The sequence below is a fragment of the Branchiostoma lanceolatum genome, chromosome 11 (assembly GCF_035083965.1).
Source record: "Branchiostoma lanceolatum isolate klBraLanc5 chromosome 11, klBraLanc5.hap2, whole genome shotgun sequence".
NCBI lineage: Eukaryota > Metazoa > Chordata > Leptocardii > Amphioxiformes > Branchiostomatidae > Branchiostoma > Branchiostoma lanceolatum.
In genome coordinates this window covers 14,252,761-14,275,372 of record NC_089732.1, presented here as the reverse complement: position 1 = coordinate 14,275,372, position 22,612 = coordinate 14,252,761, and the positions used below count along the sequence as shown (strand labels likewise).

General features: G+C 39.4%; 1 protein-coding gene across 1 annotated transcript; it reads left to right on the top strand.

The window, feature by feature from the left end:
- Nucleotides 1-18,207: 18,207 nt before the first annotated feature.
- LOC136444288 (arginine kinase-like) lies at nucleotides 18,208-22,587 on the top strand. Its single transcript, XM_066441801.1, has 8 exons — nucleotides 18,208-18,225; nucleotides 18,638-18,801; nucleotides 19,447-19,580; nucleotides 20,162-20,325; nucleotides 20,550-20,688; nucleotides 20,812-20,816; nucleotides 20,861-21,155; nucleotides 21,735-22,587. Exons 1-8 carry the CDS (start codon nucleotides 18,208-18,210, stop codon nucleotides 21,857-21,859), a joined length of 1,044 nt encoding a protein of 347 aa, XP_066297898.1. The 3' UTR covers nucleotides 21,860-22,587.
- The last annotated feature ends 25 nt before the right edge of the window (nucleotides 22,588-22,612 follow it).

The window sequence follows — 22,612 nt, the reverse complement described above, 5'->3', positions numbered from 1 at the left end:
AAACAGGTCTCTCTTGGGAAATAAACTTGCGCCTCAAAACACTGCTGTACTCGCATGGCGATGTCGTCTTGACGCACTGCACCTCGCATTCTTCATAAAACCTTTAAGGTGGGGCACGTCAAAAATATGAAAAAGATGACACCTATATGAAGGCATGACAAATTCGTAAGCACCTATTTCTGACGGGAGGTGTGAGAACTAAGTTTGGTTGACTTGGTTCCGCGTAAAAAAGCGTCAGATCAAATGAGCCATAAGTCCCTTACAAAGGACACTGATAAATTGGTGCTGAGAAGTTGTATGAATGGCACGTGCTGTTACAGTTTCTATGATCCAGTACAATGACCTGAATGTGTCAGGTTGATGATGTATACAGGTTCTCTCGACATTGCTGCCACGCAATCACCCTACTTCCATTATTCTGTGTGTCCGACCGCGGCCCTTAGAACTTGACTCAGCGATCCTTTAGTACGGTGGAGAATATTACACCCTTGGGCGCTTCCGCACACCATCGGTCTCCTGTTCTGCACCACTTCTTATTTGTTCAGACGGAGTTTAGGTTCACGCCTCAACATCAGGGAACAGCGCTTCTTTGTCTTATCGTCACAACACATTCGCCTGCTTATCCTATTTTTAAAACGGCAGGCACAAATGTGCCCAATGAGGCCGTTTTGACGAGCTATTCCACAAGCCGCTATCTTCTCAGCAACTTCCTGTTGAAGAGTGCTGCTTATCAGTACTATACACTTGGACTAAGGAAACATTTGGCAAGTCGACATTTAATAGAATGATCCCGAGTATGGTTTTCAGATAATATAAACTACATTTCGGTTATTTTTACCTGGTCCTTAGTGAATACTTTAGTCTAAACATCGTATTTACCCTTGTTATAAAGAGCTTAAAAACAGCTTTTGGGAAAAAAGGTTAATTAATCATCATTCATTGCATGAATTATGGAAATGCTGTGACTTCAGGATACTACTTAAAAAGTTATAAGCTTAGACCTAACATGTGAATACAGGAAATGACATTTACATAACCATTTCAACAACATGGTAGTTTAAAAGTGCAGTCCTGTTTTATACGTTGTAAATAGGACAAAAAAATTACAAAGCAAGTAGTTGATACGGCCCGTGAATAACAAGTAAAATAACAATAGCCAACACGAAGTATTTATAGATGTGAGGAAGCTAGGAAAGCTACAGCCCAGCAGAAAAGAAGAGCCAGGAAAGAACGGGAAGCCAACCCCACACAGAACACAACAATGCGAACATTGTGGACGGAGGTTCAAGGCCAAAATTGGACTCTATAGCCACTTGAGGACACATGCGACCAAACCAAATGATGGATGACTAAAGCAGTGCTCGTCAGACTGACGGACGAACCAACCATTTATAGACTTACAGATTTTTAGATGGAATATATTATATATAAATAGAATAAGCATTTATAGTAAAATGGCAGAAAGTAATGATTTTAAATTCATGTCATTAGGCGTATTGTAAAAATCAAGCAGAAAAGTAAACAAAGAAATAAACAAATGTAACTACCCTGTCCGTGTGCATATTCTCAAACGCCAGTGTAACTATCCTTTCAGAAACTTGAAATGTGAAGTGAATATGAAAGACGTATAAGAAGTGAGTTCCTACGCAGCAAAACGACGTGATAACAACGCCCCATTGCGGCGGTCTACCTTCAAGTACTAAAGCGCCATTCTGGAAAACCACAGGAACTTTGAAGTAGTGCTGTGTACCTAAACGTAACATCAGGTACAGGTACCAGTACAAAGGTCAAGGTACAGGTCCCGACCTATACCTGTACCTGAACAATTTGAAAAATTACCATGCGTTTTTCTGAACATCTTCAATTATGACAGAAACATATAACTGTTTTCAACTTGTCAGTATCTTTATTCAAAGAACATAACTAGGTTTCCTACGGCCAAACTCTATTGACATTGCCATTAAAACTCCCGGCCTGCCTGAATGATATGTTATATTAGTTACGCTGTTTCAAGGCGTCACTTTGGTCACGGTTGGTGTTTCATGAGACAATGGGGTCAGGAGATCAGTCACAAAATAAGCACATACTTAGTGCAAATTTATATCGGTACAGTACCGGTACTTCATGATCCGGTATTTTGGACCTGTACCTAATCAATTTACGATACAGTACCGGTACGCAGCACTACATTGAAGGGTTACTCGGGGACACTGTTGAATTTATTTGCGTGTTTGTAAAAGATGAAGTACCCGACAGATCCCCTGTGACAACTTCTAAGCTATGGTTATTTCCAGTTGAGAAATCTCATTTCCATGCCTTGGAGATGTTTTCCTGAAAGATAAGAAAACGAATGTACAAGATTTACAGTCTTATTAACAAGCTCTCATAGTTGTATGATATTAAATTATTCCGTATTTCACACCACTGATCTCTTGTTAGTCTCAGAAGTCTCAGTGTGATTTTTGCTGGAATTCCCTTCCCAGCGGATGGACTGACTAATCTCTGCTTGTATTTGCCAAGACGCCAGATGCCGGTAGCCTGAAGGTGTCTGCCTGTTTCATCAAAAGCAACGTTAACAACACCGTGCTCCATGGAGGGGCTGCATGAGCCGCACGGAAATAAGAAAAATGTGTTACCTCGGGCGCTCCGTATGTTACTCCCCGTACTCCGAAACATGATTTGTCACTGACACCCGTGAATAGTTTCATCAGGTTGGTAAGTCACTGAATAAAAAAAGACTATTTTTACAAAACCAAGAGATGTATTCCATCGACGTTTCGGTGACCATCTGTCACCTTCTTCAAGACATCAAGACAATAGACTAACACGTTGGATTAAGGAGGCTGTATGGGTCAGGAAATCCACTCTAGTCATGAACCGTGATGAGGGGGGATATAGACTCAGTCACGTTTGGTACCGCGTTGTATTGTTTTTTTTGTAGATTGTTATGTATGTGTTACACTTCTGTACTTTTGGGACCGAATAGTGATGTCATCCCTTGTGATTGTACATAGGTAAATACTTTGCGTTTGGGATTGCATGTCATTTATATGTATACGCAGCAACACCTGTGCTGCATTGTTATGTGAACCAGTCAGAATTGCCTCGAAGAAGATGACAGATCTAGATGGTCACTGGAATAATTGTCTTGGTTGTTCAAAAAGAGTCTTTCTTATTCTGTTACTGACACCTCCACTGTCGATAAGTTCTGCTTTTTTCTACCTTCTAGTTCTGTGAGTTTTATCACATAAATCTGGGATGTAAAAGCGTTCATAACGTAGTAGTCCACTGTGTTCTGCTGCTTCAATGGTCAGAACATCCTGCAGCCGCAATCAGTCTTCATAAAGCTACTCACATAGTGTCTTGTACAGTATGCTGTTGGCTTTGAAAACCAGTTGTGTTGGTAGATGCCTTATGAATTAGGGTAGCATCCAACACAATGAAAACATTTTTGGCCAAGTAGCCCCAATCTTTTCCCAGGAATGAGCACTTCACCAGTTTTGTGACGTCACGTTATGTAGATAGGACACGTGGCTTGGTTAGCAGCAGAAAGTTAGTAGCATAAGATGCAGAAAGTTTATGCCGTTTCCCGCTAACCGATGGGGGATGGTTGTGAGGCGCTGAATCATATTTGAGCCTAAAGAAAACAAGCATGGCTCAGATGAATCCTTGCACGCACCAGTTCTTCCGCGACAGGAGTCCGTGGTAGTGCGATACAAAAAAGGGACGAAAGGGAGTCGAGTTCAAATTTCTCATAATTTGCTGCGAACTGACATTAAATACCAACAAGGCTGAAATGCGTCGGTGTAAATCGGTGTGTTTTTGGTGAAAACCGATTTCGGACCCGAGCCTTATTTCCGGATAACCGTCCGCGTTGAAGGTAAACTGTCCCTTCGACCCAGATTGACCCTTGTTGCGTTCTTTTGGTCGTGTTGCATTGCCTCGCGCGTCGGGTTATTGTCAAAATCTTAGTGGTAGGATTTTCTTTATAATGGCCTCGATTATATCTTGGAGTTTTTTCTTTCTGACACTACAGTCATTTTCGTGTCAAAAATTGTGTGATGTGTTTAGTTCCACGGGAAAATGCCCAAATTTGTGCCTCATTTTTGACGGGAAAATGCTTTTTCCCTCTAATATTTACTAAAATTACAAAGGTTGAAGAAACCGAAACTCGGGTATTCTTGTAGCTAGAGTGATGTCCTTCATTCCCATTCACAGTTGTTTTGGCTCAGAAGTATTTCCTGGAAGAGACGGTCGCTAGACTTGAGGGTGTGAAAACTCGAATTGAGACCAAGAAAAAAACTAGGGGGTGCCCCCTGAATACCTTCCCTAAACCATATATTTGGTCAATTAATTAGAGGAAATAGTGTTAATCTTGTTACCAACCCATCAAACATCACTGAAAATGAAATAAGATAAGCATTACTCTAAGAGTTAATTTGACAACAATAATCCTAAGGTTTGCTTACATGCTTCAGTGTGATTTGTGAGAAAGGCTTTGGGCTATTGGAAGCAAATAAGAATTATGATTTCCCCTAAAAGTGATTATGTTTTAAAGATAAAGCTGGCTCACGCTGTGCCACAAATAAACTGGAACCATGGATATCAATGAAACATGCAGCCCAGTCTTTCATCAGAATATAGATTCGGACTTACTTTTAAAACATTGTTACATTAGTCCTTATTTGCAGCAAAGAAATGTGTCGACAGTACAATTCAGCACCAATATGAGACTGAGCCAGACTGCCATCTTGTCGAAAGGCGTTTAAGTCTAAGAACGTCGGATGAACGGGACAAAAAGTCATGTTCATTCAAAGTGTTACAAACCATCTATTAGCATTCATGATCACACGTCCTTATTTTGCAGCAAAGAAATGTATCGACAGTACTATTCTGCATCAATATGAAAATCAATATGATATATGAGGGTTCTGTATCTGTATCAATATAGCCGGTATAACCGCCATTCGGCGTAACACACCAGCTTCGCACGCACGCGGCGCGGCAGCAGCTGGTTATATTACATTGAACGACCTGTCACGTCTAACCTTTGCATATCTAACTGCATGCATTGTTTAAAGCTATCTAATGAGGATGCTTCCACTGTACTTGGTTGTAACGAGTGCCACTCTAGGTTAAAGCCAGACTGCCATCTTGCCGGAATACGTTTAAGTGTAAGAATATCGGATAGACAGGAGCAAAAGTTATGAATTTACAGTTCATTCAAAGTTATACAAAGCATCTATTAGCACTCATGATCACACTGTGGCAAGCACAGCTGTGGTGATTTTTTCTCTCTTTGCTTTAGTCTACCTTACTGTAGATTGATGTATATCCCATGAGCATGTAGAAAGCAATTGGGAAGATGGGAAAGTAATTTCAGTTGAGGTTTTAAAGCGTTACGAAGTTGCACACACTCCATTTTTCTTCTTGTCTCCCGTGGCAAAAACCTTATGAACAGCTGCGCTGTGGATTTCTGTCTCGCAATCTGAGTTTGAAAGATAATGGAGTTTCTACACCTAAAGCATTGCTTGAATAGAAGGCCTAATTAGACTGCTGATAGTGAGGAAAATAGGAAACAATACTTCGGATTCGTTGTGCATATGATTAGGAGATAAGAGCAGAGGGGTGTCTTGGGGTCAAGAAGGGAGGGGGGAGTGATTGGTAGAACCAAGCGGGCACAAACAGCGGTACCCCAACTTCCCGAAGAAAATGACAAATCACAATCACGCTTCTTGTAGTCATACTATTGGTCAGGCCCCTAGAAGCTTGGTGGCCAACGCCTCCAAGCCAGAAGATCTGGGAACATCCGCATTCTGTGGACTCATGTGTAAAACATGGATTAACAAAGCTTTGTGGAAGTTTGTATTGAACTACTGTTCCCAGGGCTAACGCTTTGTAATAGCCTTCGGCTAGTTGGGTGGCCCTGACTGTACTTTTTTACAGTCGAATAAAATCAAATCAAACAAAGGGTTTGGATACCTCGTACCTTCACGAAATATTCAATCAATGCAAATGACACACATTTACATAATCTATCCATGGTCAAACGATGAAAAGTAACACAATTAAAAGACTGAAAACGGCTGAAGAGAAATATATCAACAAAGCCAGTCAAGATGATTTTAGTCCATTAGTTTATGGACTATATACAATTCAGAAAAAGTTTCATATGTATTTTCTCTCTGTCTAAGTTAAAGAAATCAGCGTATGGGGCAAACTATCTCAGTTTATTTCCGACCCCCATGCTTATCATCGCACAACACATTCAGAGGAGGAAGTCAGTCGGTACACACGCATACGTTTGAACTGCGACATCAAGATTAAACTTCGGGCCTACCCAGCTTTGTTAACCATAGATATGGAAACATGACCGTTCTATCAATTGCGTTTGTATTAAGATAAGACTCGGCGGTCGGCGTCGTATCTGTTATATAACCCGAATCCCTGTCCCAGCCAAAGTGTCATATTTTAAGAATTCAAAATAGTGATATGGATGTTAATATGGATGGCTGCTGATATGAATGCGGTTGCGTCGTTAAAAGAAAAATGAGAAAGTTTTAGCAGATGTGACTCGGACAAAATTCAACCTCTTAACACTGAATTTATTCGTATAATGACAATTTGCCTGCAAATTTTTTAAACCATAAAATACATTTATTCTGGGGCCCTATCACCTACGTCGTACGATCATCGTGCAATCGCAAACCAAAGACATTCTTGGGCACTCTTGCATATGACGTACAGACTTAGCTGCCTTGTGATGAACGGCAGTCTTAGATCCCTGTCCGTGATTGGTTCTGTCACAACCTGCTAAAATTCTGCGTACGACGGCATATACGACATCCGGAAATAGTTTCATCAGGTTGGTAAGTCACTGAATAAAAAGACTCTTTTTACACAACTAAGTGATTTATTCCACCGACGTTTCGGTGACCAACTGTCACAATCTTCAAGACAATTCTGACCGATTCACATAGTAATGCAGCACAGGTGTTGCTGCTTATACATAATGAGATGCATTCCCAAACGCTAAATATTTACATGTGTACAATCACAGGAGATGACATCACGGTCCCAAACGTACAGAAGTGACTGTGTAACACACACACAACTATCGATCAAAAAACAATGCATTCGGCAAATACGACAAATGTGATCGACATTGCCCATACTTCATGGCACATACCATATCGAACGAGCAGCCGTAGTTTGAGTGCCTTTTTATCTCTTTTGTCGCTTACTAGACGGAGGATGACAATGTCGTGACCGAATCGCAGACAAATAGCATGGAAGTAATTAGAAGCAGTCCGGGTCAGACGTCCCATTAACCCACCGAGTTCTGCAGAACGATCTACCCATCAACTTTCCCAAAGGGCGACCACTTATACAAAAAACGGCTAGCTTTATCTGTCTTGATGGAAGCTATGGCTAATGATAATCGTGTTATGTTGTAGTTCATTTCGCCAAGTGCCATAGGTGGCAATTTCCGTTCTTATCTCCTTAGACAACATGTGCTAACTTCGAATGGAATTGTGAGTGTTGTACAATAATACATGTTATGCTCTGTGCGTCCGTTTTGAAACCCTTGCAAACTTATTTCTGCATCATGTATGCTAAAACGAGACATTGTTTTACATTCCTAACACATCTACATCTACATCTACATTGAATACTATCATCATATACTACACAGAATACTATAATCGTCATTATTGTATTGTATACTGTTTAAGCCATTAGAATGCATATTATCAGATCGATTGTTATTCATGTTATAGATAAGTTGTTTGAAATTGTTAAATATTAGAAATAGTCGAGTGTTATGTACCTACAAATTGCCACACATTGTATCTGTTACAGTTGTTGCGCAATAAAGTTATTCTTCTTCTTCATGTTTAAACCTCGAATGAAATTGTCAGTGTTGTACAATACTTTATGTTATGCTTTGTGCGTCCGCTTTGGAACCCTTGCAAACTTATTTCATTCGGCAGCATGTCTAAAACATCAAACGGTATCAGAGGTGTTGTGCAATAATTCATGCTATGCTTTGTGCATCCCTTTTGCACCGTATGCAGATTTATAGCAAGTTATTAGGCGGCGTGTGCAATCATTGAATTACAGTACCAGCGATGTGAAATGATTCCTGTTATGCTTCATGCATCTCTTATTGCACAGTATGCAAGTCTAAAAATCAACCAGGCAACCAGGAAATTAACCTATTGCTGTATTAAAACTATCTAGACTGGGCTTTTTTGGGATATCTGTCAGAAACCCGTTGCCATGGCAACGCGAAAAATGATAAACTCAAACCCTTATCATAAAACTGTTGCCAACTTAATTTCAGGTTTAGTCACAAAGTTTCGTAGTCCTAGCATACGTCGTTTGGCTGTTATACGATGTCAAAGTTGTTTTTTTTATTTAGTGACTTACCAACCTGATGAAACTATCCACGAAAGTTAAGACAGTTTTGTGTCTCTTGTAGGCAATTGGATCATTAGCACCACCAATGACAGATGAGGAGAATCTGGTTGACTACAGAGACATATGTGATGTCAAGTCGGGTTAATCACATAAGAATGGAAAAATCACGCTCCCTGATTAGCACTGATTGCGCGATAATGAGAAATCAACACCACCTTTATCACTCAGCCAATCATGACTGAAAACCATCGGCAGCCGTGCTGTCAATCATTGGTTCGTGCAGATTGCACCCAAAGTGTTCAACCAGACTAGTGTCATCCGATATTTACTAGTATTAAGTACAGCAAAGCCATATTAGGGCACGAAAATCGAATTTTGAAAGTCAATTTATTTAGTAATTTCTATACGTAATAAGTTCAAACAACACTATCACAATGTATAGCGACGTCCATGGTGCAAAAATATGACTTCGTTGTAATGTGATATCTCACTGAAAATCGTCGCCGGGTTTTTTGTAGACTCGCGAAACTCAGGGGATCCTCGCATGGCATGTTTTTGCACGGTTTTAAAATGCTAAAAGTATGAAATTATATGTATTACAGAAATGTACTAGACAATGTAAGTAGATGTCACTACAATAAAGATTTCATCATTTTTTTATACTTGATTTTACATTAAGCATCGAATGCTTTGAGTAACGATTTTGCACCTTTCATCGCTTGCTTAGATTAGATTATTAGAAATCAATGTGGTTACATTTAACGTTTATTAGCAATACCGTTCTCTAGAGTACGTAATCAGCCAAAGTGTCCATTGATCTTGTTCTAACAAAGGTTTATTGATCATACTTAAGTTTGCAAATATCTAGTAGACATCATTTTTGGCGAAAATGCCAAAAAAAGGATATATCAAATATTAAAACTTCAAAAGATTGAATGCATTTAGATGATATTTTAGTGCGGATGTACTCCGTGTCCATCTAGTCTTCGTGACAAATGATCAAATCAACACCTAATCATTTCTTTAAAGATTACATCCACAAAGCGTTCAAACAGAACAGCATCGTAGATTGGCAAACAGTGGATTCTAATTTGTACCACCAAACATATTGTAACAATTTTATCTACTGGGTGGAGATAGATGCCTTACTATGTAAGTTCTTTCTTTGTTTTATCACAAAGGTCGAGACTCGTAAATGGATTTCTTGAACATGTGAAGAAGATTAAATTTCGATTTTCAATGTGTTGAACTCTCCCCAACGGAGCTAGGATATAACCGGGACTTTCATGTTAGAATCGCTAATTGTAATGGAGAATGGATGAATCGTTCCAACAGATTGGTTGAAAGACAATTCTTTGTCATGACATCCACCGGGACGGCAATAGTAATTGAGGGCAACCTGGTCTCAATAATTATTTGTATCTCTGTTTATTGTATCCGACCCTTACCTGTTCCCTCATGACCTCAATGAAAAGCGGCCTGCTTGCCGATTTGATCTTATCATGAATAAACAAAAGTTCAAACAAACAAACAAACGAATTTGGCAAGGAGTACCTTCTTACACGAATCATATTTATTTTTTATGTCATCGATATCAATACTTAATCTGTACAACTCACGAAACACTTGTAAATTGCTAAAGCAAAGGGGAGAATATATTGTATATTTCGTATCGTATTATTTGATACGGGTGCATGGGCTAGAAATATGGTTAAGATATCACAATCCAAAGCAACGTCCATATACTTTGTAAAACGTTCCAATACAGTTTATTGGTATGGGAAAATATACTACATAATAGAAAACTCGACAAAATAAAATGTTCTTTGGTATGACCCTATGGAGTATTTCAAATACATATCACTTTCCATAAAATGATTTATAGAGCAGATTCATCTGAAAGTATTATTGTGTACCAACCACCTGCCATATCCAGCACTATTCATCATTACATATTGCAATATTATCACAAACACCCTGTCCAATCCTAATCCACTGATATGGCTTATCTAGGGTTTACTTGATCCACGTCAAAAAAAAAAAAAGATGGGAGCTTTCAAGGACTTCATTTCTCATCCTTCTAATATAAAAGTGTGTCTCATTGCCAACAGGCATTTTTATCAATAAGATTAGACAGTAGGCAAGCTGAACCAAGAGGACCACACTATGTTGGATGGATGTTGATGAACTTGTAGTTTCTACATTTGTCGCCAGGCGTCGCCGACCAACATGCATAGTCATTTCCACCTTTAGTGGGATATCAAAGTTATTAAATGGCAAATAGAAAGAATTTGATGCCGTCTTTGACTCATATTTTAAAGACAGGACATTGACATACCTACTTGCATATGATATTTATTGACTGTCTACATTGAATTAGTAGTTTTGCAAATTAAAAACAAACAGCATAGCCGGACAAACATATAAGGCAGTTACCCTATTGTATGTTATACTATATAATCGAATGCAGACCCTTGCGACGGTTAAACAACGTGCAATTGTGGAGAAAATAATATATTTGTTGTCAATATGTATTATGTGATTGTAAACCCTGCACCGATTCAGCAATAGAGAGGCTGCAATTGCATGGGTAATTTCTGACCAATAATTCCATTATTGTGTATATGCATATAATGCGTGGTATATAGATAAGCCAGACTTTATAACATGATGTGAAGTTAAATTTGTCATTTCAAAACCAGGTTGATTCGGTCGAAGCACACATTCTTGGTCGCATCCTATTACTGCATTCTCCATCTTGATTTTGTTTTGTGCCGCCATCTGTGGGCACACATGCGCGGCGGTCCAGGTCTGCCTTTCCCCGCTCCCAAAGACGCCATAGAATATGGCAGTGGTAGCAAAACACACAGGCAATAATCAGGACAACACGGGACCACTCTTCGTTCGTCTGAAAACAGATATTTAAATCCAAGTTAAACCTTTAACGTTTTATAAAATGATAAGTGTAAGTGTACATGTATTTTTATGCAAATTTAAACCACTTTATTTGTAAAACATTTGGAAAATATTTAGAACAATTCTTCATCTCTGTAAAATGCACAAAGGCAGTTTAAACCAAAAAGGGTAAAGGATACAGAAGAAATTTTATTTTTGCATAGAAAACCGAAAACGTAAGGAAAGCTAAAGCAAAATCAATTGACTTGAAGCATGGCTCTTTTTCGTCTAGCTGACGATTATAAAATGAGGCTTCGCTACGGCTAAACGTTTGTTAATAATTTTTATGATAGTACGTGTTACACTCGTGCGTACTTTGTTCCTGGTAAGTGCTGTTACCAGCAGTGGGAACGCGATTCCCACCACACGGCACAGAACCCGACATACTAGTATCCCGCACAGCACGCTGGCAAAGCGGGGCGCAATGTCAAACGGGTTGGCATCGGCGACTGCGAACGAAAGACAAATTAAAGAAGACTTATTCTAGTTAAAGCTGCTTGATGGCCACAGTTAGTTTTAAGTATAATGTTCATATTACAGAGAAGGGCAGCTAAACGTTTTATAATTTTTTCATCAAACTCTAATCACCCAGAGTCAATAGACAAACTCCGTCAGCTCAGATAAGGCCGAGGTATATTGACAGGATGTTGACAATAGAAATGTTGTTTGCACAATTGTGCGCACATCATTACCAGTGGGTTAGCCTTCTATTGAATTAGCCATATAGCCCGTGGGCTGTATAAACGGGGATGGGAACTGCCCCTATACGCCAAAGTATTTGTGGGGAAAACGAAGTGTTGTTTTTCTATATATTTCATGGAGAACGCAGGTCGTGCATAAAGCAAAGCAATGAACGACCAGGTAACACACACTGCTTGTTGTCGGGCATACTTCTTCAACCCACCTGCTGCCCTTGCTGCAGAACTCCCGTAAGCTGCGGCGACAAAACAGGCTGCCACGACCGAGTTGGAGGTAAATGTAGCCACAAATAGACATCCAGAAACACCAAGGCAGCCTTTGTAAATAGATAAAGAAGACATATGCATATGCTATCATTAAGAAAGTCCATTTGATTTGGTGCATAGCACTATGGAAAGTTATTCAACCTTCTTCCAACAACAATCAAAATGAAATATAGAAGAGTCGACTCATCAAGTTTTCAAACAGTCTTCTGGTCTTCCTCATTATCGGGATAACAAAGAACCTGGATGATAGATAAATAAGAATGATAATACCTTTTTTGCCTTATCTCTTTGTGTTTTTACATTTCCTCCCCTGATTTCTTTTCATTTTTTGGAACATGCCTAATAGCATGTGTGCCTGGAAAGGTTTATATTTTGAACATACTGTTACTGTACCTGTCACAGCCAGAGCTTTCCGGGCGATCGTTGTTGAAAAACGCTTGCTCAAACGGTTCCCGGCCAAAGCGAATAGCGGTTCTAACGTGCCAAATATCAGTACAGGAATCCCAGCCAGCACGCCTACCTATGAATATAAGAAATCGAAACATATTATCATATTACTAGTACCTCACTCTTAAAGATGTGGTAAGTGACTGAATCACACATTTGTATGGAAGTAGAATATTATTTCTATATACAAAACGAGTGTAGTTGAATAAGTAAAAACTTTCTTAGATAACGTTATGATGTTGCTGAAACTTTTGTTTGCTTACACACACGCACACACACACACACACACACACACACACACACACACACACAAATGCGCACACACACGTGCGTGCATACAAACCTACCAGCTCGATGCTTGCTCCAAAGCTTTGGTTGAAGTACAGAGGTAGAATATTTGGCTCCCAACAGTAGGCTGCCACTTGCAGCAGGATAGAGGCCCAAACGGCGGGGGACGTGAAGATGTGACGAAAAGGTATACTTTTCTATAATTAGACAAAATGGAGATTTCTTATTCTCCAAGCAGAGGTTTTGGGCACACTCCTACCCCACTCGACCGAAACCTCTGCTTGGAGAATAGAGATTTCTGACATTTATATATTTCATTATCTCAATTTTGTATCAAAATAATTTTGGTCAAATGATGAACGAAATCAACAATTCTTTGCGTTATGCCATGTTTCGACATTTTGGTAATATGAATGAGTTAATCTTCTTTATGAATTTATAGATAAATTAATGGATAAATGTTACCATAGTTGTTTCTGTTCGCACCATTCTCTTTGTTTTGTCTTCATCCTGCTCATTTCTTTTGCTGACATCTTCGATTTTTCTCCTGCAGCTGGTCATTCCTTCAAATCCGGCCAGTAGAGCTGTCCATGTTATGCCAAGACCTCCTGTGTAGAAGTTAAGAACAAATCTCATAGATTGAAGCCACATACAAATACACGTGCGTTAGTTTATGAGGCAGAAACAGTTTGTTCCGTTTATCCTGGTCAGTGACACATAAATACACTAACCAATAATAAGGAGCCTATAGAAAAATAGCTAATAGCCATGTAAAAGTATTGTATCAGGCTACATAATGGTCAATTAAGTCATCATATCAGATTCAGATTAAGACTTACCGAAGACGTAAAACGGTGCCTGCCAGATCAGCCGTTGTGTTATGAAGCCGGTCGCGATTATTCCAAGGAACTGGCCGATGTAGAGCCCTTAAAAATACAAAGATTACAATAACACACCAAAAAGCCAGACTTACTAGACACCTGTCGGGGGCAAAGAACAAGCCAGCGACCTCGATAAACACGTATGTACCAACTTGCCCTTCCCAAAGACTCTTGGAGAACAAGAATGGCCTTTGTCCAGGAAAGCAGCCAAGATGATGATTATGATAATGATGTTGATATAGTTACGATAAATTACCTCTCATAGATATTTTTTGTTGCTTTACATTGTGAGTATTAAACAACCGCATTACCTGCAAAGACGAATGGTGAAACCTTTGCACTTTGTGTTGGCAACAAACGCTCACTGAGAACGCCATAAACTGCAGGCTCACACAAACCCTGCAAATCGTGAAAACATTACATGTATATGAAAGATTTATCACCTGGATAACCAAAGGATAACCATCTGTTTCAATGTGCGTATGACTCAATCTTCCTAGACTATACTTAATACTATATTTGAGTCAAATAATAGGAAAATATAAGATTTGAAGGGAAACATATATCGGTATCGTTCCACCAGTTACCATCTTCATGTGCCAGAGCCTTGATTGATCTCATGACAGAAAATTCAATTGTCTCCAAATAATGATATATGGTTGAGTTTTATCAATGAATTGTGAACAGACCTGAAAGGCTTTGCATGTACATGTATGTAAAATACTTTACCTCTGCCAGCCCTGCTACAACACGATGGGCTACTGCAGCTTCGAAGTGTTGAAAAACAAATGGTGCTGCTATGTGGACAACAGAAGTGACGCCGACTGAGAACAACATCACCCTGAAAATTCAATATTTTATGCTTGGTTATTTTTTTTTATTTTTCCTTCTTTTTCTTTTCAATTTCTTCTATCTTAAAAGACAATTTGGTGTCATAGCCCTTATGAAACCAGACAGACCATATTTTATAATACCGTATGTTCATATAGTTACAATTGTCTTAAGAAGCGAGAAGAAATTGAACCTGTATTAACTGGTCTCTAGATGTAGTCAGATATCACGTCTTGTTATCACTGTTATCATTGGAGGGGGAGCGTATAGCAGACAAGTGCCTGTGGTGACACGAGAAGATGAAGAAGTAACTATACTTCTGTTTTCACCTTGACCTGTACTTAGCTCATCATAGCATAAACGTGCAATAAAGATCTTTCATTCATTCTAATAACAAGATAAATATAGTATATGAATAATAACTCCTTCCCTACTAGATGATGCTGAGAGTGGCGCCCATCTCTGTTTCAGTAGCCCTTGGGCCACACAACTTTTTAAAAAATCACTACACAAGGGAGACAGTCCTCTGGCACTGGTGTGAGCGTTGAATTACCATACTCTTTCCCTTATGTTAATTTTTAAGCAGAGAAGTTAGAATGTACCATTTTTAAAGACTCGGCTGAGAATCGAACTTACGACCTACCAAATGTAAAGCAAACACTCTACACACTTGGATGCAAAAATACCTACCTAATAGCGGGATATCGAAAGGCAAGGTAACCACCGATGAAGCTCGATGGCAGTAAACCAATGTAGACTGAACTCAGTATCACTCCAACCTGGAACTGACTGTACTGTATCCGCGACTATAAACAAAAAGGACAGTCGCGATTGGTTTTGACAAACATTTTGTACATAAAGATACCCATATTTGACATGAATAAAAACTACTACTCTGCCAATAGCAGTAGAATATTTTGTCACAGTTCAGAAACGTTGTTCCATACATAATACGTAAACGCTTTAAAACGATTTTTTTTAGTCACTCATTGAGTATGCCAAAGTCTATTTTCCTGAGGCCGAGGCCTAAGGCTGCAAATATCTTTTCCGCCAAGCCTATGGACTACCCTGTGTGGTGTAGCCAAAAATTCATTTTTTTTTTTGGAACGCATACTTGAACTCTCACATACATGTAGGCGGCGCTAAAAAGGATATTTTTGAATAAAACCACATTGCGTCAGTCAGCAATGATACGTAGGAATAGCAAGGAAATCCGTAAAATGTTATGGCCACAAAACAGAATACAGGCACCGAGGGCTAAAGACCAAACCGACCTTAGTTACGTTGGTGTTTGTCGTGTTGTCACCCGATGGCGCCTGTAGCTCCACGAGAACCACCGAGACACTGGTTCTCCCTGCGTACTGAAATAGAATCCCGGTGAACAGTAGAACACACAGCAATTTGCTGGATGTGGTTATGGCCTCTGTTGAATGCTCTTCTTCCATGCTGACAGTTGCGACGTCTGTAAAATAAGATCAGATGGTTGCATTTACCAGTCTAAAGCCAAATACCTTAGTTCGTCACCGAGTCATACCCGTCTGTTGATTTACTGTGAGGCATTTAACATGTCAAGGTTTCAACTCATGCATTGTGGCCGTAACAAAAAACAAGACAAATCATTGCTTTCTAATGAGTGCAGCTGATAGTTTCGTACGTTGATTATTTGATGGTACCAAATACATTCCTACTTATATAGATTTCTTGAAAAATACTGTGACGTTTTAAACCGTCCTCAGATGTAATAGCTGAAAGATGAAATGTATTTTTCGTAAGATGTTGTATGATGAGGTTATGGTATAGTATATGACCACGCCCAAGCTAACCTTTCATTGACCCCATGTCCTTGCCTTAGACCCTTCCATGTACATGTAGGTAACACGGAATATCACCCACAAAAATGCTGTCTTACAGGAACGTATACGTACTTAAGGCTACAAGTTTGCTGTTGGGTGAACTACAGCGTAGCACAGTGTATCCATACTTAATAACTTTCGCGAAGAATTTTAATATGTTTTCAGTGTCATTTGTGGCCGTGTATGCGGACACGCGTGGGTTTGGGGGTATGTTTTTGTGGACAACATAACTTCAATACTTTCGCCAAGAAGGTTATGTTTACGGTGTCATTTGTGGCTGTGTTTGCGGACACGTGGGGTTGGAGGTTTGCTTGTGGACAACATAACTCAACAAATTCAGAATGGACAGGTGTCGGGGGAACTAAGGACAAGGTTGATAATGGATCACATGGGAAACTCTACAGGTCTGCTGTGTTCCATTATAGGATCTTAAAATATGTAGCATATGTAACGTAGAAAGAGAGAGAAATATTGATAGAGTATGAAGCTTAAGAGAGTATTGTGCTGAATACGATGTATTTACCAAAACACCGTAATGCTAAGATACACTCATTGCTAAAAAAAACGAGTTCTGGAGCTTCTGGGAAACTTTCCAATCAGCAAAAACAACAAGTCACCAGTTCATAGGGTTATGCATAATGTCGGTTGCAACGAGCCAGAAAATTTATTCATCCCTGTGCTGTCTTCTGTTGATAACAGACTTTTCCACTGAGTTAAGCTGTGAGTCTATATACTAGAAGTTATTTGGTTTCTGCATTACCATTGAACATTGATCCTTGCATTTTGTGGAAAACTATTTCGATACGATACTCCAAGGGTAATTGTCACAGGTGTATTTCTACCTGGTGACTACTCGAGGAATGTAAAATGGATGGGACAAATGAATGTATAATTTGAGTGCTGCGGTCATGTTTTTCTTGATGATTTATATGTTCTAGACAATAGCAGGTGCGCCTGATGAATGCCTCAAGAGGCCAGCATCTAGCCTGGGCACATAGGAGGTAGGCTACATTCCTTTAACGACCTCTAGCGGGAGGAGTTCAGCTTGGTAGAGGCAAATATGGCGACTCGTGCATTCAAGGCTGTAAAACAGTACAACCTGAATGTGTTTTTTTTGGCATTATGTACACCTTTTGCTTAAGTTTGTTACAAATAACTTTGTCATCCAGAAAAATGTTGTGATGAGATTTGCTCTGGAAAATATGCGTTCACCAAAAACTCTGTTCCCCTATTTTGAAAACTTAGATCACTGCCATAGATTATACCTAGTATGTATCTATCTAATAGTATCCACAAAAACAACAGAGTAGGGTTTACGGAGCACTTATCTACTTTCTGCTACCCTTTTCTGAAGGATAATGCCTGAGTCTATTTTCCACTGCTAGGTTCCACCAGTGAAAAGAATGCAGTCCCAAACGTAACTAAGTTTGTATATTCCATTCCATCCTATTTTTAGGAAACTCATTCAGAATCATGGAATGCAATGAACCTGGTACAGCACTACAGTTCCCAACATGGTCTAGCGGTCATCAGTGCTTGGGACAAAACGTCCTTACCCGGGACATGTGGGAAGAACTGAAGGTTAGAAACTAGTTATCGGTTTACTAACGCATATTTAGTATACACTAGTAGTAGTAGTAGTAGTAGTAGTAGTTGTTGTTGTTAAAGAAGTAGTAGAATCAGAAGTAGTAAAAGTAGTAGTAGTAGTAGTAGTAGTAGTAGTAGTAGTAGTAGTAGTAATATATTAGTGGTGGTGGCAGTAGTAGTAGTCAAAGGAAGCAGACCAGGCAACGTAACGGATTTCTACCACTTTCAGTAGTAGCAGTAGTAGTAGTTGTTGTTGTTGTTATAGAAGTAGTAGTAGTAGAATCAGTACTTAAGTAGCAGTAGTAGTACTATATTAGTGGTGGTGGCAGTAGTAGTACTTAGAGGAAGCAGATCAGGCAACTTAACGGCTTTCTACCACAACATTTGTTGGAGATTACAATAAAAGGATATTTCCTCGATTCACCAGGATAGGAAGACGTCCTTGACTGGCTTTACCATCAGCGATGTGGTGCGGAGTGGAGTTGAAGTCCCCAGCAGCAGCGTTGGTGTCTATGCAGGAGACGAGGAATGTTACCTTCTGTACAGGCCCCTCTTCGAACCTATCATAAAGTAACCCTTTTACATTATCCTCGACGGTACAGTCGTCCACTGAGTCCCTCCCACTCCTTTACTTGGGGGAGTACACTCCAATTGCTTCTGGTAAATTTACCAGCAATATGTCGCTGAATTGTTTGTTGATGTTTTCGCTACATTTCCTTTGGATTAATAAAAGTCAATGTTTATGCATTGATAATCAAATATCAACATCGCCAAAAATAGTTACTCATTGACAAGCAACTGAATAAAATCTTGAATTTTATCCAGTTGCTTGAGTAACTAGTTTTGGCGTATCTCACTACCTGGATGTCTAACCTTCATCAAACTATCAACATCATCTATCATTTTTACGAGGTCAAATACTTACATTATTCATGAGACCACAGCTATGAATTTTTACGATCTATATAACAATACAATGTCTCCATGTTGGTGAAGATAGAGAATAGTTTCCAGTTTCAGAATGTGCCAAGCGCCATCTAGCAGACGCCTTTGGCCTTGCATTGTGTTGTAGATAATGCCCCCGTATGTTTTAAATTTAAGGTGCAATTATCGACTACTCAAAGCAATATATTTGGAACTTTTCTGATACTTTGGCAATATGTATCGAAATGTTTTGATTAATCTGTCCCATTTCTCTTTATCCTTCCATGTCAGGGAATACCATGGAATTGATGAGATACCTTCCCACGTATCAAACCTGGATCCTCATTGTTTGACCTCCATGATTGAGAACGAGGCACCTATCATATCTACTAGATGCAGAGTGGCTAGGAACCTGTCTGGCTATGGTATGATCACATTCGGCATTTCATTATCTCAATATCCAAATCTTCTCCACCCGTATGAAAACAATTTAACTTGGCCATTCTCATAAAGAGGTGCAAGGATTGCGATAACGTTTACTTCCAATCATTCCATTTTTCACCATCAACGATATTATTATTCCGTTGGGACTTTGTATAGACTAGGGGTGCTCACATAAGTATCTTAAAAGTTTAAGAAAAAGAGGTTAGCAGGGAAGTTAGAAATTGTTCTGAGGCAAAGTCGAATTGCAATTTCACTCTAAAAAAGTTAAATTGTTCAAATTTTCAAGTCTTTATGATTGTGAACCAATGAACAATCCACCGCTTCTGTGGCGTCATGTAATGCAGTTAGAACACGTGACTCGGCGCGTAGCGAATCATAAGTTCCAAAAGGTTTATATCCCTCGCCTTCTCTGCTAAGCGATGGTGGTAATGCACTGGTGTAAACGGCTTTTAAATTCCTCTTCTAGAGATGTTCCAAGGTTAAGAAAATGGACGTTGAATGGAATAATACTTGAGTGTATTCCTGCTGTTCCAGTTGACCAGTTATACATTGATTTAAATAGGATTTCCTGCAGGTATTTCCGGAGAGAAACGTCTGGAGGTAGAGAGTGTCTTAGTGACTGCACTGGAGGCCCTTGAAGGAGACCTGAGCGGACATTACTATCCGTACGATTTATTAACATCCTCGGAAAAAGAGGAACTGGTTATGGGTGGATATCTTTTTCGGGTAAGTGGCTCACATGCATCTTTGATGAAAAGGAAACCTCACAAATAGAAATGGGATAGTATAATTTAAGTGAGGGCAATGGACTGACCGGTGCATCAACAGAATTGTATACCCTTAGCGAAGAATACATCTCTTTTGTTCCTCTTTAACCAAATATCAATTATACTGACAAGTTATTCTTAGACTAGAAGATAGATAAAACTTTCTCTACTTTTTCTAACAAGGAGAATGACAAGTACCAAGCAGCTGCTGGGATAAGTCGTGACTGGCCAGAAGGGCGTGGCATCTTTTACAACAAGGACAAAACGTTTTTGGTGTGGGTAAACGAAGAGGATCATCTTAGGATAATCTCCATGCAGAAAGGTGATACTATCTTAGATTCTACTGGAAGTTGCATAGATAGTAAATATCACAACCTTTTGACCTGGTTTTACAAACATTCCTCTGGATGGCCGCCATCTTGAAAAATTATACGCATCCCATGAGGCATTGCGCTTCAAATGCTTGAACTTAATCGCAAGTTCCTTTGTAACAGTCAGCCAATCGTAACATTTTTAGCCTTTCTATTCAATCAAAAACAGGAGCAGACGTCAAGGCAGTATTCGATCGCCTGTGTCGCGGAATCAACACCATCAACAAGGCTTTTCTGACGCATGCGCAGACTGAGTTTGCGTTTCACAAGCACTATGGCTACCTGTCCAGCTGTCCTACAAACCTCGGCACGGGCATGCGCGCTAGCGTTCACATTAGTGTTCCCGGTTCGTTTAACGATGTCCAATTAAAGAACACATGTCGCCAGCTTAGTTTGGACGTCAGAGGACGACATGGAGGTAAGTGATTTATGAAAAGTTTTTTCTAAAAAAAATCTGGTATAAATGACATTTGAAAACAATTGTGGGTCGGATTGTAGGTTGCTTGGTGAATCAATTGATTGGTTTGCCGATTTTCTGGTTTGTTGTGTGGTTATTTGATTGATTTATTGATTTTTTGATCGCTTGATTGATTGATTAATCTATTGATTGATTGGTTGGTTGTGTAGCTTGTCAATTGATCTATTGGTTAGTTGGTAGGTTGGTCGGTTAGTTAGTTTGTTGTGTAACGTTATTTGTGTGGTTTGTTGTATGGTTTGAAGGATAGATGGATGGATGGATGGATGGATCGGTGGATGGATGGATCGATGGATCAATGGATGGATGGATGCATGGATGGATGCATGGATGCCTGGATGGATGCATGGATTCGGTAATTGATTAATTGAGTTATTAATTTATTGACTGGCTGGTTTGTTGGTTGGTTGGTTGGTTGATTTATTTATTGATTGATTGATTGGCAGGTTCGTTGGTTTGTTGATTGGCTGTCGGTCGATCTATTTCATTCGGTCTCCTTGTACAGATTCTGATTTATTCCAGAAGCCTCTGAGGCTGAAGGAGGGGTTTATGACGTGTCCAACCGCCAGCGACTGGGTCGTACTGAAGTCGACCTGCTGCAGACAGTGATTGACGGCATCAACTCACTCATCACTTATAAAACATAGAGTAAGAACTAGTCATGTCGCTATTCTGATGCGTTAGAAATAACATTGTTTAATGTTCTCTATGCACATTCCTGTTCGTTCTAAGCTATATGTATTAGCATATATTAGTTATTGTTGACTTAGTAAGATGACACATTCTGAAATCACTGTAATTGTACCTAATTGCTTTATCACCATGGCATGTACTTAGCTTGTTATAGTATAAACGCACCGTATGTGTAAAAGTATTTCAATCGCTCCATATGAAGTGGCCATACCATGTTGACCAGTACGGAGCCTCGATTTGATGTAAGATCAGAAGCATAGATATCATCAGCTAACCTGTTGGCACAGGTTTACTTTGCTCACTCAAAACATTATAATATAATTCAATAATAGTTGCATTGTGTGGGAAACTATTATCATACTATACTGACTGTTGCCACCTTGTGCATTTGTAACTGAGGGCTATTCTAAGTGTACCGGTTGGGCAAATTAGTTGGATGAATGAGTGAATTAATGAATGTTATATGTATGTATAAGTTAAAATTTAACGTTCTCAGTTTTGCTTTGATGATTTCTCAATGCTAGCTATAGACTCGTAAAAGTGATTACTACCAAATGTTGCCAGCATCTAGCCTAGACACATAGGCGGGTAGGCTGGATGTATGGTCCACCAACCTACATAGGGTGGAGGTCAGCTTGGTAGAGTTAAAGTTTGCAACTAGTGACTATTGTCAGAGTGCCGTGTCTACTATCATGCATTCGAGGCTG

Excerpts from the sequence above, each read along its gene's own strand:
- LOC136444288 (XM_066441801.1), top strand. Across the intron at positions 18,802-19,446 it reads CTCTTCGAACCTATCATAAA|GGAATACCATGGAATTGATG; the intron begins GTAACCCTTTTA and ends CTTCCATGTCAG. Across the intron at positions 20,326-20,549 it reads TGGGTGGATATCTTTTTCGG|GAGAATGACAAGTACCAAGC; the intron begins GTAAGTGGCTCA and ends TTTTCTAACAAG.